The following is a 14,789-nucleotide window of genomic DNA, read 5'->3' as shown; positions in this document are numbered from 1 at the left end:
GGTTTCGGGTATCCCAGGTATAAAAAAAACGGTTCCGGTTATTTTTTTCGGGTCCGGTTCCGGGTTTTTTGTGCACCTCTATCTGCGGGTAGGGTAGGGTCGGGCCCGGTTATGAAACCGGTTTTTTGGTACACCTCTACATACAAGGAACCTGGTATTAGAAAAACCCAATTTATGCACCTCTACCCTATACCGATTCATCCTATAACACGAATCGGGTTGGGCCAAAAAAAATTGACTTGTTACTATTTAAAACCATGGTTATATCCTCAATATCTAACAACATGACCCATTGATTCATTATCCACACTTAAAAGCCCAAACACCTACCACTATAAACCAGCACCATCTCTTCAACACCAAACCCTAGCAGCAGGCAGCCAAAATGCAGATCTTCGTGAAAACCCTAACGGGCAAGACCATAACACTCGAGGTCGAGTCCTCAGACACCATCGAGAATGTCAAATCCAAGATCCAGGACAAAGAAGGCATCCCACCTGACCAGCAAAGGCTAATATTCGCTGGTAAGCAGCTTGAAGATGGCCGAACGCTTGCGGATTATAATATCCAGAAGGAGTCGACACTCCACCTGGTGCTGAGGCTGAGAGGTGGTGCGAAGAAGAGGAAGAAGAAGACGTACACGAAGCCTAAGAAGATTAAGCATAAGCATAAGAAGGTCAAGTTGAGTGTGTTGCAGTTTTATAAAGTGGATGATTCAGGTAATGTGTAGATATATGTTTGTATTTAAATGTTTTATAAACCGGTTGGATAGTTTATGTTTTAATTATGTAAATGCAATTTAAACTCAAAATTAATTATGTAAATGAGATTGTGAGCTAGTCGATTTCGAGGATCCCGAGCCTAAAAGTGAGCTCGTTTAGTTAGTGATCGAGCTCAAGCTAGGGAGTCTGACGTTTATATATTTTTATATATATAAGGTTATGAAAAAATTATTAAAATAATATATATTATTTTATACATAAAATTGTAATAGAAAAAATATATATAAATAATTGTAATTTTTAATATATAATTGATAAATAGTAAATGAGTTGAGCTTGAGCTTGGAAAATAGAGCTCAAAACGAGTTGAACTCGCTCTTTGAAAATAGAGATTGAAATGCGAGTTTGAGCTCTGTGTAAGTTAAGCGACTTGAGTCCGAGCTCGGCATGTATGCTCCCCTACTCAAAATAACCAAAATGTATATGATTTTATTAATCCATAGTAAGAAAAATTATACAAACTTTGTTTTTAAAAAATATAAACAAAAAGTAAACTCATTTCAGTGTTAATACTTTAAATATATTAAAAATCTTTTGGGCTTAAATTCGGTGTTTTAGAAATAACTGCGATTTGATGTTCTAGCAAACCACTCAAAAATGCCGGACTCAAAATATCAGCATGATATGCGAAACTCGATATTAATAGTTCATTCGACCGGCTGGTTTTTAAAACACTGATGTATATAACTTGTTTTATGTATATTTCAACTACAACATTATATATATAACACAATATAATGTTATGGATAATGTATATTACAGTTAAAACATTATTATTTAGTTTTATATGTATTTAAATTTTAACATTTTAAGGTGCGCAATATAATGTTATGTAAAATTTATATTTCAGTTAAATTTTTATTATTTAGTTTTATGTGTATTTCAATTAAAGCGTTATAAGATGGATGATGCAGGTAAAGTGCAGAGGTTGAGGAAAGAATGTCCGAATGCGGAGTGTGGTGCCGGGACGTTTATGGCGAATCATTTTGATAGGCATTATTGTGGCAAGTGTGGGCTGACCTATGTTTACCAGAAGGCCTGAGGTTTAAGTTAACTTAATTTTGAGTTTTGTTATTTGTTATATGTTATGGATGGTTTTGGATTTTGTTTTGTTTTGGTGAACCTGGATTAATATGTTGCCTTTTTATTTTATAAAATTTGAATGTTTTATATGCTGCTGTTATGGAAATTATTTGTTTTTGGTTTTTGTAACTGAGCCAAAGCTTACATGTTTTTATTTTGGTTCTGTTTCTGGTTATATTGGTTTATTGCAATACGAACTGACACGAAGTATTGAACTTGAATTTTACAAAGCTTTGATTGCTACGATGTTATTTAATCCCCATTGTTTTGAGTTTCATGTTTTATTAATGATTGAAAATGACGAGGTATTTCAAAATCGGATGTTCTTGAGAACTTTAGAAGCATGATAGACATTTGATCAATCGAATTTGAGATGTCATCATCCTAGGGAGACACTACAGTAAAGAGGACCAAGGGATCAACCATCATGATATGTCGCTTATCTGTTATGAAAATTAAGCATGTTAACTTTATGATCATTTGCTTTGTTTTCACAAACCAGTGACGGTATTTCTTGATGGCTTATTTTTTGGTACTCTTTATCGAAGTGTCTCTTTGAGATCATTACATTCCCAATTTTGTTTAATTTCAGTTTTTGTTGCTCTTTTAAAATTTTCAAGAACGCTCTAGTTCTTTACTTTCTTGTCTTCATTTGCTCGCTAAATTCCGAAACTCTGTATGATCACAGAGCCATTGAAAACGTTTTGAGAACACGAAACCGGATGGTTTAAACAGATAAATGAAACCTTTTTTTTACAACATTCTTTTAACTGAAGAAGATGATTTTTAAGTGTGTATGGTTAGAACTTTATTAATCAATGGGAACTGTTGGTCAGTTGGGTTTTACTAAGACCATATTATGGGACTATAGGCGCGTAAACTATCACAACATGCTTGGTGTTAAAGGGTGCTTATGTGACTGCCATAGCACGCGATGCTAGAGGTGCACAAATCGGGTTAAAATGGAAAACCCGAACCGGTTCCAAACCGGTTTTTTCACACCGGGTTGTAAAATGGCACCGGTTCCAATCAAGAACCGGTTCGGTTCCCGACCCGAACTGATGCCCAGATATGCGAACTTTTAAGAACCGGGTAGGGTATGAACCGGAACCGGTTTTTACGTAAAAACCGGTTCCACCGGTTTTTTTTGAAATTTAAATATTAGAGCCGTTAGGAACCGGTTCCAACGGCTATATAGCTGTTTTTGATCGTTGGAACTGGTTTTTTTTACTATAAATAGGTTATTTTCTTACTATAAATAGCAAGGTTTGTTTGTTTACTTGTTAAACCACTTCCAAAACTATAAAACACACTCCAAACCACAATTAACCTTAAACCGACAACAAATGGCAACCAATGATGACGTTGTTATGGTGATCGAAACAACAAGATACCCCGATGTTTGGGTTCATTACGATTTGTGTCTCATGACTGACTCACATGAGTTGGCACGTTGCAAATATTGCTCGAAGTTTCTTAAAGCAGGGTCCAACTCGACATTACGAAAACATACGAATAAGTATTGTCGAGAGAAAAGAAGATTGGAAGCTAAAAAAACGGAAGTGGGAGAGTCGTCCGGCTCTACAACCCAAAAATAAGTATTCCCGGATTAAAACGACGGACTTTGTTTTTTATGTTTTAGTTGTTATGTTTAGTATCGTTTATGTTTTAATAATGTTTGTAATAGTTAGTTTTTAAATATAGGAAACAAGTTATATATAGGTTTGTAATAGTTAGTTTTTAATGGAAACAAGTTATATATAGGTTTGGGCATCAAAAACCGGTTCCAACGGCTATATTACCGTTGGAACCGGTTCCAACGGATCTATTGTCTCAAAAACCGGTTCCAACGGCTATATTACCGTTGGAACCGGTTCCAACGGCTAATTGGTGTCTAAAAAACCGGTTCCAACGGCTATATTACCGTTGGAACCGGTTCCAACGGCTAGTTTGACTTTTGTTTGACCCTTCAAAAAAAACCCGTCGGAACCGGTTTTTCCGGGTACGAACCGAACCGGTTCCAATTAAGAACCGGGTAGGAACCGGGTTGGAACTGGTACTGACATACAAATAGGAGAACCGGGTACGATTTTCGGGTACAAAAATACCCAAACCGGGTATTGTTCCAACCGGGTTGGAACTGGAACCGGTTCCGGTTCGGTTCCACCAGTTAGGTTCCGGAACCGGTTTTTTTGTGCATGTCTACGCGATGCTCCTCATTTGACTCCACTATTTTGTTATTGTAGTCAATCATACAATGTCATCTCAATCCACACCCGTAAAGACATTTAACCGCACTATAATACACTTAACTTGGTATTAAATGTGAGCCCTTTTTGCCAAGCTCGCCGGCCCATGTGTTGCAATTGCCTCTCCCGTTGTAGTCTGACATAATTTCCATAAAAAATAAGTTTTCGATTATAATCATTTTATTATGACGTGTCGTTTTATGCAACAATGGTTAACTTGGATGAAATCTACCACAAATGCGTCTTTCATAACATATTGTACCATCTCTTCCATTATGTTCCCAAGGCTCACAATTTTTCACAACAATAGTTATCTTAGTTAGATGAAATCCGCCACAATGCTTTCCTAGTCTTTGTTGCCTTTTATAAATACGAATGTTCGGGTTTTAGTCATTGGCTTTTTACGGCGTAACTCGGTTTTAAAAGAGTTACTAGTCTTTTTTGCTAGAAGTGTTATGCTTCACTAGTTTTTCTAGCAAGTGAAGTTTTATCATGTATAATGTTTTTCAAAGTTATGGACAGTTAAATTGAACAAAAGAAAATTATTATTATTATTATTATTATTATTATTATTATTATTATTATTATTATTATGAGACTTTTTAAACAATACTGATTCTCTTTTATATTCTCTTGGATCTACAACACAAATATCTATCCAAAGCTATCCAAGTTGATAAACTTTAAACATAATCACCAAAATTAATCAGTGTTTCTAGTAAAAGACAACATATTCTCTGAACCCATTACAAACCACTTGCAAAACATATAGCAATACAACAAGAAAAAAAAACTATATACCAAGTACACCCGTTGACGTACAACGTACACTCAAGCACGAAGGGAAGCCGAAGGTCTGGGATAAGCAACCATTTTGCTCCCGATTTCATGCCCACATGACCGTGCTTTGTTAGTAGTTGTGGGCTCCACATGTGGGTCCTTACGCTCACATTTTTCATCGTCTTGAAGTTGTTCTAATTCGGACACCACGTCATCCATACTTGGTCTCATTTTGGGTTCCATATATAGACATTGAAGTGCAAGGGTGGCTACTTTGAGGGCCTGGCCAAGTGAATATTGACCCTCGATTCGTGGGTCAAGAACCCGAAAGATTCTTCTTTTGTTGGTTAGACATGGTATGGCCCACTCGACTAGGTTTTGTTCACCAGTTGGTCGGTTTTTGTCTATTGCTTTTTTGCCTGATAAGATTTCAAGAAGAACCACTCCAAAGCTGTAGATGTCACTCTTTGTGGTTAAGTGACCTTTATGAATATATAAATAAAAGTTGTCAAACATGAACTGAAAAGAAAAGGAAAATTAAATATACTATTGAGGAGAGAGTATAAACCGGAAATTCATCCATTACAAGATGGGCGGTAACGGGCCAACATGGATTCTAGTCGAAAGAGGCCATAATTTTACATTACATATAGATATGGGCAACTTCAACTCGCGTGACCCATTTCAGACAAAACCGACTTGGGGGTGTGCATCAAACCGAAAAAACCGAACCCCAAACAAAATCTGCAGTTTGCTATTGCATTTTCATATAAACCAAACTTTCGGTATAATTTCAGTTTTGCATGTATCTAAAACCGAACACAATTCATAAATTTTCATTTTGAATTTTACGTAATTAATAAGAATTTAATATATAGTGTTACCCAAATTCATTATTTTGGGCCAATTTTTTCTCGGCCAAAAACTTTCACCAAACAGCAAAACCGAACAAAACTCAAAAAAACTGAAATTTCTGTTTTTGGCAGCCCAAGACCCAAACCACCTCATGCACATGCACACCCCTAAATCCACCCGTTCCCATTTGGCTACATTTTGTAGTTGACAAATTTGAGCTAGAAACACAACTTTTTTATAAGAAAACGGGTCAAACTGGTACATATACGTAAAACTAACTAGTTAAACGTACTACAAGGAAAATTAAATCCTAGTAAAAACATACCTGTGGATAGATACTCAGGAGCAGCATATCCATATGTTCCCATAACCCTAGTTGAAACATGGCTTTTATCACCAGTGGGCCCATCTCTTGCCATTCCGAAATCAGATAGTTTTGCATTGAAATTCTGTTAATCATATTAACAAACACAGTACACATAATCACATCATCTTGTTTTCTAATAAAATTTAGGTCTTAAATGAGTAAGATTTAAAGATTCATTAAAACAGACATACTGAATCAAGTAGTATATTTGAAGTCTTGAAGTCGCGGTATATGACCACTGTTTCAGCATTGTGAAGAAAGGCAAGACCCCTTGCAGCACCGAGAGCAACTTTCATGCGAAGTTGCCATGAAAGTGGTTGGAAGAAAGAACCTCCTGTTTATTTACATTTGAGTGTATTGATATTAAATTTTATTTAGAGATTTTAGAAGTTGCACGATGGATCAGATATGAGTAGGAAAAACGATAATTATCGAAATCTTTGAAAACTTTTTGACTTGTCAACCCATTTGGATGCTTCATTAGCTGTTTTATATGAGGCAACCTTTTAGCAGAAAATTTTAAACTATGCACGAAACCAACTTACAATTCATTAATGATTTTAGAAACCAACTTACAAATTATTACTGATTTTAGCAACCATGTTACGCTTTATTACCGGTTATAGCAACGATGGACATGTTTAAACAGTAGCAGTCACTTCTTTGGCTGATTTTCCAATATTGATCTGGAATCTCGCTTGTCATTCTTATATATGTATATGTCATGTGACAAGAAATTTAATAACTATTTTAACAAAATATCATTTTTTTAAACAAATTTATCCTTTGTTTCTCTCCACGTAAGCATTTCTTGCATATGTGACATCTGATGTGGCTGACATGGAGTCAAGTCAAACAACAAGTGTCACATCAACCGATTATTGACTAAATCGGTTAAACTAAGACTGGTTGCTAAAAACTGTAATAAAAATGTAAGTGTGCTTCGATAATGAGCCTATTTTGGAAGTTTGAAGTTGGTCACTTAAATAAGGAAAAATGAAGCCCCGTTCCTCTTTCGTGCAGTTTGACCCCTTTTATTTTAATACTTTAAAGATAAACGCAACCCAAATCGACCCTTTCATAAATCATAACTAAATGGGTCAAAAATGCCACTTGCAAAATGTAAAGTAAAAACATGTATAGAAATAAGAAACATTGTTAACTTACTTCTGAATAGATGATTCTCCATGCTACCCTTTGGCATAAACTCGTATGCCAAGAGCCTATGATCATCTTCTAAGCAATAACCAAGTAATTTCACAAGATTGGGATGGCGTAATTGTCCAAGATAATTTATTTCTGCCTGCACAAGCCCAATATTCATTTTTTTAGAAGCTAAAATATGTCGACAAAACAATAACATATTCAAAGTTTTGGATAATGATTTGATAAGAATACAAGTTTGTTTTTGTGTGTTAAACTGAAGGCAGTCTAATAACTAATAACATCATCTCACAAACTTTAAACTTTAGTCACACATGAGACATGTATCTAACATATTTTTACACAAGATAATTAATTTTTAAACATTACTTTGTCACAAGTAAATTAATATATTTACAAAAGTAAACTGAAAAGAACTACTATTATGTTAGTCTTATAATTATTAACTATTGCAAAATAAATTAATCCACATACTGATAATAATTATAAAAAATGGTACTCGTATAAGAAGTCTCAAAGAAATTTTCTTTCAAAATATATGTTTGTATATAACTTTTTATTTTGTATGTTGAATACTTAAAAAGTATGTAAATTATGAAAATTCGACCAATAAATAGTCTTACACCAAATTCGGTGGATATGCTATAATGAAATGACAGATAGTGTAACAACAAAAAATTACAACATTTTTCTATCTTGATTGGAGATGGTTTGCATCAAATTTTTTACCATTTTGGTGATTTGATGCATACATTGGAATGATCTTAAGCATATTTCATTAATATAATTTTTTTTTAAAATAACAGATGATAAAGAAAGTGAAAAGAACTAACCAACCACTCCTTGTGACCCTGAAAGCCTTCTTGATTCAACCTTTTTACAGCAATCACAATACCAACTCCAGGCTTTGAAGCCGCAAGCGAATGCTCATCAACCCACCCTTTAAATACCGAACCGAACCCACCTTCCCCAAGAACGCTATCGGGACGAAAGTTTCTAGTGGCGTTTTTAAGCTCATTGTAAGTGAAGCTTCTTATATTAGATGACTGCAATATTTCACCTTCACTTCGAGGCGTCTGCGTTTGCGGACCACTTGAAACCTTGCTACTTAAATTACTACCTCCATTCTTTTCTCCAGTTTTAGATATATAACCTATATATACACAATCAGTTTGTTGGGTGAGTGAATTAATAGAAATTGATCAGTAGGGGAGCAAACGAGACGAGATGAGCCGCGCTGCTCACGAGCTACTCGAGATCGGATCGATAAAAAGCACGACACGAGCCTCGAATAAAGCTCCTTTAGTTATCGATCCTGAGGTCGAGCCTTGTGTGTTAATTTCATACTACACAACCGAGCTCAAGTCGAGCTTAGGATCGTTTAAGGTTTTTTCAAATATATATTAAACCAATTCTTTGATTAAAACTTAAACATCACTATTTAAGGTTTTATAAAAATAACAAAATTTGTATATAAATTAACTAATAAAAAATTAACAAGCCGAGTCCGAGCTTGAAAAACTGAGCCGAACTCGAGTTTGTAAAAACGACTCATGAACCGAGCTCGAGTATTTTTTTTTAAAAAAAGTTGAAACAAGCTGAGCTCAAGCTCTCATAATTCAAAACGAGCCGAGCTTTGACTTGTTTTAGGAACTGCACACGACATAAGCTCGTTTAAAGTTTTCCCAAAATATAATAATAATAATAATAATAATAACAACTTAATAAAGGAGCTCAAGCTCTAAAACGACTGGTTTAAGAAAAAGAGGTAGAAACGAGTTGAGCTCGAGCTCTTCTAAGTGAAAACAAGTTACACGTAAATGAATAATAATAATAATAATAATAATAATAATAATAATAATAATAATAATAATAATAATAATAATAATAATAATAATAATAATAATAAAGAAAGTATTATTATTATTATTACCAGTGGAAACTGATTTAATCTGAACGCTCCAACAAATCCCCATCACAAAAGAAACCCTAAATTAGATGACAATAGAAGTACAAGTACCCGTTTCCTTTGCATTTAATTATTTAAACGCTACAAATACACACATATCTTCAACAAAATCAAAATCAAATCCGATCTTTCGAGATAATAATAATCCTTCTCGGATCTGACGCGCTTTAACTCGAAAAACGATGGAGATTGATTCAGCTTCAACAATAATCAGTAACTTGTTTGTTGGTTGAATGATGGAGAGATAAATAAAATGTGGATTTATTTATTAATTTATATAAAGATGTTGGTTGTTGAGACTTGAGACTGAGACTGAAAGTTGGTTGACTTGGTTTTCTTTCAGAAGAAGAACGAGTAGTAGTGAGAATCAGCAATTTACATAACTATTCCTCTAACTCAACCCATATATTATTATTACTCCTTCTCCTTTCACTTGTAATTAAGTGCGGGTTTGGTTATTAGGAGAGTGAGTCGGGGTATTTACTTTATTACATAAAAGATAGAATACAATAATTCTTAACGTATAAAAATATCTAATTCATTAAATTGATTCGTGAAATCACATCTTAATATCTCATAATCATCAATGCATACCCAATTAATCATTGATTCACTGAACAAAAACATATTTGGATCGTTAATAGATCTTTTTTTTTTCTTCACGAAACCCGTTTTGAGCGTATTACGCTTTTCTTGAGCGTTTTTGTATCTTGGCTTTGAGCGTTTTGTTTTTGCCTTGAGCGTGATTCGCGTACGCTAAGGATTATTGTACGTTAACCTGACTCTACTTTATTATTATTATTTTTATTTATTAACTGTAAGGGTGTGAAGAGAAAGCACGTTGGTCGGTATTTCTAATCCTCTAACTCAAGATATGTATATTTGACAAATTATATATAATTTCAAATCTGAATAATCCCTGTTAATCCCCACTAATCGCTAGTCTTTACTCCTACTGTCCGACTAGCGTCTATCAATTTTTACAACACTATTAAAAAAGATTAGGTGCATATCATAAATAATGAGTTTTGACTTTATAAACCTTTTAAGTTGATTTTCAAATATTATATATCTACGTCTTTTACTATTTTTATAATGGTCTACTATGTCAAATACAATTATAAATGGTATATCAAGACCTTAATTTATTTTTCAAATATAAGACAATATAGGAAGTTGTACTTATTACTTACTAGATAACTGATGATAATGCAAGAACAAAAGATAGAAATGATTTTGATGAGGGGCTGTTTATGTAAGTTTCGGAAACTGCAGGCTTTTTTAGTTATTTATAATAAAATTTGGAAAATGATGGAACTAAGGTTGACTACAAGTCAAAGTAGTATATTGCCTTCATGGAAGCCAGGTGTGAAAAAGTTATATTAAAAGAGCTTTGTGGCATGTGCTTTTCAAAGAATAATTATTAAATATTCATGATTAAGCACTGATTAGTCGTTGATTAATCGTCATTTGGTCAAAATCGGTTAAATTTGAAATTTTATATCTGAAATTTGGTGTTTACACACACACATATGTAAATCCAGATTACTCGCTAGACCCCTATTCCACTGCCCAACTAACGCCTAGCGAGTTTTACGATACTAGTTCCACTTAAGACCACGAGCAAACAAGTTACAATCACTGCAATTGGTACTTGAGTTACCATGTAGCCTTCATATTCTTCAATCAGCCGGCGTATTCATGATCTGAGCTGATGTGGTTCCTCAGTTCATCCATGATTTGAGATCAAGGCAGATAGTACAGGTAGCAGTGTATTAGGTTCGATTTGAAACTATAAAACTGAAACTATCATATCCGGTCAACAGTTCGAAATCATGGTCAGCTTTTTAAAAAAAAATTTGACCGGTCTGATTAGAAAATTTTAAAACATACCAATCAGTTGTAACTTTTTATATACATTTTAACTTCTAATTATTTTAAGTTGGTTTGGTACAAACTGAAACCAAACCCAAACCAATCAATTAGCAACGCTTTGGTTTGGTACGGTTTAACCTTCAATATTGTAATTTTAGTTTAAAATGGTCAAGAGGTATTTGCTTACGGTTCGACCTAAAAACCGTCAAAACTGGCCTCCAAGAATGAAGAACAAAATTATTATCTAAGAAACATCATCATATAACAAAACAATCAAATTAACTCTGTTACAAACTTTAGACAATGCTTTTAAAAAGTAACTGCAATACAACCAAACATTATATCAGTAGACACATTTGCTACCAAAATATCGGCACACAAAGTAGAGCAAAAGCTCGCAGCATCCAAGATCCACATGCGATCTATGCCTGTTACAAAAGGTTATAAATAAAAAGATGCAACACAACACAAAAACAATTAGTGTCTATTTGCGTACCTTGTTAGTGATGTTGTTCGAAAGCCAATCGAGACCCTCGTAAAGTCCTTCCCCTGAAGTTGCGCAAGTGCTCTGGATGTACCTATGGTATACAACCCAACCACCGCCAATGAGGTTAATATATGATGGACAAACTGTATTACAATAAAGTAACAGACACATTTTTGTCGATTTTTTAATCAGATAACATGTTACTGCTATTATGATTGCAAAAACAACTAATATTATTACCAGTGGCGTTGTCGGAGGGAACGGAGGCCAAGCTTATCAGTGATCTCAGCAGCATTCATTGCATTTGGAAGATCTTGTTTGTTAGCAAATACAAGCAAGACTGCATCTCGAAGTTCATCCTGTAATTAAAATTGTACAGAAATCTAGTCATATAGTAGTTAAGTATCAAAACGTACTTGCGAGATGATTTGAAAATTTAGGTTTTAATAAAAAAATGATTTGCCACATAAATTAAAGCCAACTTATAACAATTTACTATATCCAGAGCCAACAATTGTCATCATTAAAGATGACAATAATAATAAAATTACCTCGTTCAACATCCTGTGTAACTCATCTCTTGCCTCAACAACTCTATCCCTGTCGTTGCTATCAACCACAAAGATAAGACCTTGTGTGTTCTGGAAGTAGTGCCTCCATAATGGACGAATCTGCACATATATTAATTTATAAATATGACTCTTATAAGATAAACATCCATGAATTCAAACCAAAGTCAAAAGTCAAACAGTATTCCTACCTTGTCTTGGCCCCCAACATCCCAGACTGTGAAGCTGATGTTCTTGTACTCCACAGTCTCCACATTAAACCCTGCAAAGAACCACATAATATCACTGGTAAGAAACATCAAGTTACACTTTATACAAAACTGAGATAATAAAGTATCTAAAATTAATGAACTCTTTCCCACAGCTACAACTATTATGTTGTTTAATGGCCTATTATAGATCAGAAGTGTAACAGAAGTTCGTCCTCTAAATGGAATTTACATCCAAGTCTTTACTTAAAATAAAACTATAATCTACTAAATAATAACTTTAAGACATATCTACTAAATACTATTAATAATAAAGATCATAGTATTCCAGGTCCTTATCAAAATATGCATAAAATATTGTCATTTGGAAAAAAAAACCAGTTAATCATACAACATGATCCTGAAGCTTAATAAACATGCAACATAACAAGCATAAACATTCAATCCAATTCAATAGATAGAAAATTTATGCACAAAGAGTTTATTCAATTCAAATTCAATAGATAGAAAATTTATGCACAAAGAGTTTATTCAATTCAAATTCAATAGATAGAAAATGTTACATGCATTTCTAACTGATCTATGAAAGAAATGACATACCAATGGTAGGAATTGTTGTCACGATCTCACCAAGCTTGAGCTTGTACAAAATAGTGGTCTTACCAGCTGCATCGAGACCAACCATCAAGATACGCATCTCTTTCTTGGCAAAGAGCCGGCTAAAGAGTTTGGTGAATGTTAGCCCCATTCTTTGCTGATGAAGATCCCTACAAATCAAACCATTTCATATAAAATTATAAATAACTTAAATTTGCATCATGCTGCAACAAGAAAACCAAATTGTAAAACAAATATTAACAGACAGTGTTTAAATATATTGGATCTGAGGATGTATATCAGTATATGCAAAAGTAATCGCTAGCTGTATTTAGATCTAAAATGGATTACCACATTAGCGATCATATATATACAGTGTTGGGAGAATCAGAAAAAAATCACCGACTAGTCAATAGTCAGATGTCAACTAACTAAATTTTAACTGACCGGTCAAATCAGTTGCTAATTGGCCTATTTGCCCCTAGATGCGTCTAGTCGGACCATATCACCCCTAGTGACCAAATCGCCGACCAAATTTCGCCCAAACACTGTAAATTACATATAAAATTGTATGTGTGTGTGTATAACTGAAAATTACATATAAAAATTCCACTTAATTAATCCCGATTAATACCCCACTAGCCGACCAGCGCCTAGCAAGTTCTAGTGTTCTACGACACTGTACATATACATTGCAGAATTCAAAACTTGAAATCACAAAAAAAAATAAAATTCCTAACATATAAGCACACACACAAGCTAAGCAATTAACGCAAGAAAATTTTCAGATACCGATCTCGACCGATATTTGAAATATCGGTTATCGCGGTGAGATATCGGTAATTTTAATATCACGCAGAATTTATATATATATATATATAAACACTTATAATTCAGTATACTTTCCTACTACTAACAAACTATCCTTTTGCAACTTGCAAAACACTAACAATTGTAGCAAGTAGAAACTGGTTAAGACTCGAAACACTAACATTAAACACTAACAGTTGAAAATTAAGACTTAAAACACTTATATAGGTCAATACCGCCAATATTATCGGTACCAATATTCTGACAATTGTAGCAGGTAGGAACTGATTAAGACTCTAAACACTAACATTAAACACTACAAGTTGAAAATTAAGACTCAAAACACTAATATCGGAAATATCGGTCAATATCGCCGATATCATTGGTACTGATATTCTGACCGATATTTCACATGAAGACCGATAACCGAGATACCACCGATATTGACTGCATAGCACACAACCGATCGGATCTGAATAAAACCAAATGAACTAAACTTAACGGATCTTAAAGCTACGATCTAATTTCAATCAATAACAAGAGCATGAGTTCGAACAAACAATAGCCTACACAGTAGATCTACCTTCGTAAACTACACGCAGATCAACAATATACAAATCCACAGCACATGAATCATATATATAACGTAACTGTAAGAAATTGTAACTAATTATTCAATTGCACGAAGATTAGCAACAACAAGTGAGATCTGATGGCCGATTAAGAGAAATTTGAGAGTAAATTGTTAGTATAATTGATTGAAATGAAATGAAGATTCGATTTACCTGAAAGAAAGCTTTTGGGGATAATATTCTGAAGAAACAAGATCTCATAAAGGGTTTTGCCTGCTTAATAGTAATTTTTTTTGAACGGTCATTTAAGGAAGCTAACTTCTACAGGCAAATGATATTTGTATATTTTGGTTTTTGTTTAAATCAAACTAAACTAAAACCACTTTCTTATGCTAAAATTATCAACAATTTTCATTTTATC

The 14,789-nt window shown here is 33.9% G+C and overlaps 3 protein-coding genes across 4 annotated transcripts; 1 reads left to right on the top strand and 2 right to left on the bottom strand.

Annotated features, from left to right (window-relative positions):
- The first annotated feature begins 354 nt into the window (after nt 1-354).
- LOC143569495 (ubiquitin-ribosomal protein eS31 fusion protein-like) lies at nt 355-1,958 on the top strand. Its single transcript, XM_077055385.1, has 2 exons — nt 355-719; nt 1,697-1,958. The coding sequence occupies exons 1-2, from the start codon at nt 386-388 to the stop codon at nt 1,822-1,824; spliced, it is 462 nt and encodes a 153-aa protein (XP_076911500.1). The 5' UTR covers nt 355-385; the 3' UTR covers nt 1,825-1,958.
- A 2,811-nt stretch (nt 1,959-4,769) lies between these two features.
- Nucleotides 4,770-9,291, bottom strand: LOC143569510 (putative serine/threonine-protein kinase PBL10). Of its 2 annotated transcripts, none has more exons than XM_077055397.1 (6): nt 9,214-9,291; nt 8,114-8,433; nt 7,284-7,419; nt 6,308-6,450; nt 6,075-6,198; nt 4,770-5,376 (listed from the first exon to the last, which is right to left on the bottom strand). In XM_077055397.1, exons 1-6 carry the CDS (start codon nt 9,254-9,256, stop codon nt 4,946-4,948), a joined length of 1,197 nt encoding a protein of 398 aa, XP_076911512.1. In that variant the 5' UTR covers nt 9,257-9,291; the 3' UTR covers nt 4,770-4,945. The 2 variants fall into 2 exon arrangements, with proteins under 2 accessions (XP_076911512.1, XP_076911513.1); XM_077055398.1 differs by having other exon boundaries at nt 5,248-5,413.
- Nucleotides 9,292-11,352: 2,061 nt separating this feature from the next.
- LOC143569508 (ADP-ribosylation factor 2-like) lies at nt 11,353-14,612 on the bottom strand. Its single transcript, XM_077055396.1, has 7 exons — nt 14,582-14,612; nt 12,990-13,156; nt 12,372-12,442; nt 12,163-12,282; nt 11,852-11,970; nt 11,621-11,702; nt 11,353-11,552 (listed from the first exon to the last, which is right to left on the bottom strand). The coding sequence occupies exons 2-7, from the start codon at nt 13,135-13,137 to the stop codon at nt 11,547-11,549; spliced, it is 546 nt and encodes a 181-aa protein (XP_076911511.1). The 5' UTR covers nt 13,138-13,156; nt 14,582-14,612; the 3' UTR covers nt 11,353-11,546.
- Nucleotides 14,613-14,789: the final 177 nt, after the last annotated feature.

This window comes from Bidens hawaiensis, unplaced genomic scaffold (genome assembly GCF_021521415.1).
Source record: "Bidens hawaiensis isolate Kalapana, Puna unplaced genomic scaffold, B.hawaiensis_p1.1 tig00024513_1, whole genome shotgun sequence".
Taxonomy (NCBI): domain Eukaryota; kingdom Viridiplantae; phylum Streptophyta; class Magnoliopsida; order Asterales; family Asteraceae; genus Bidens; species Bidens hawaiensis.
Note: the sequence above shows the minus strand (reverse complement) of the source record. Positions and strands in the feature narration are given on the sequence as shown.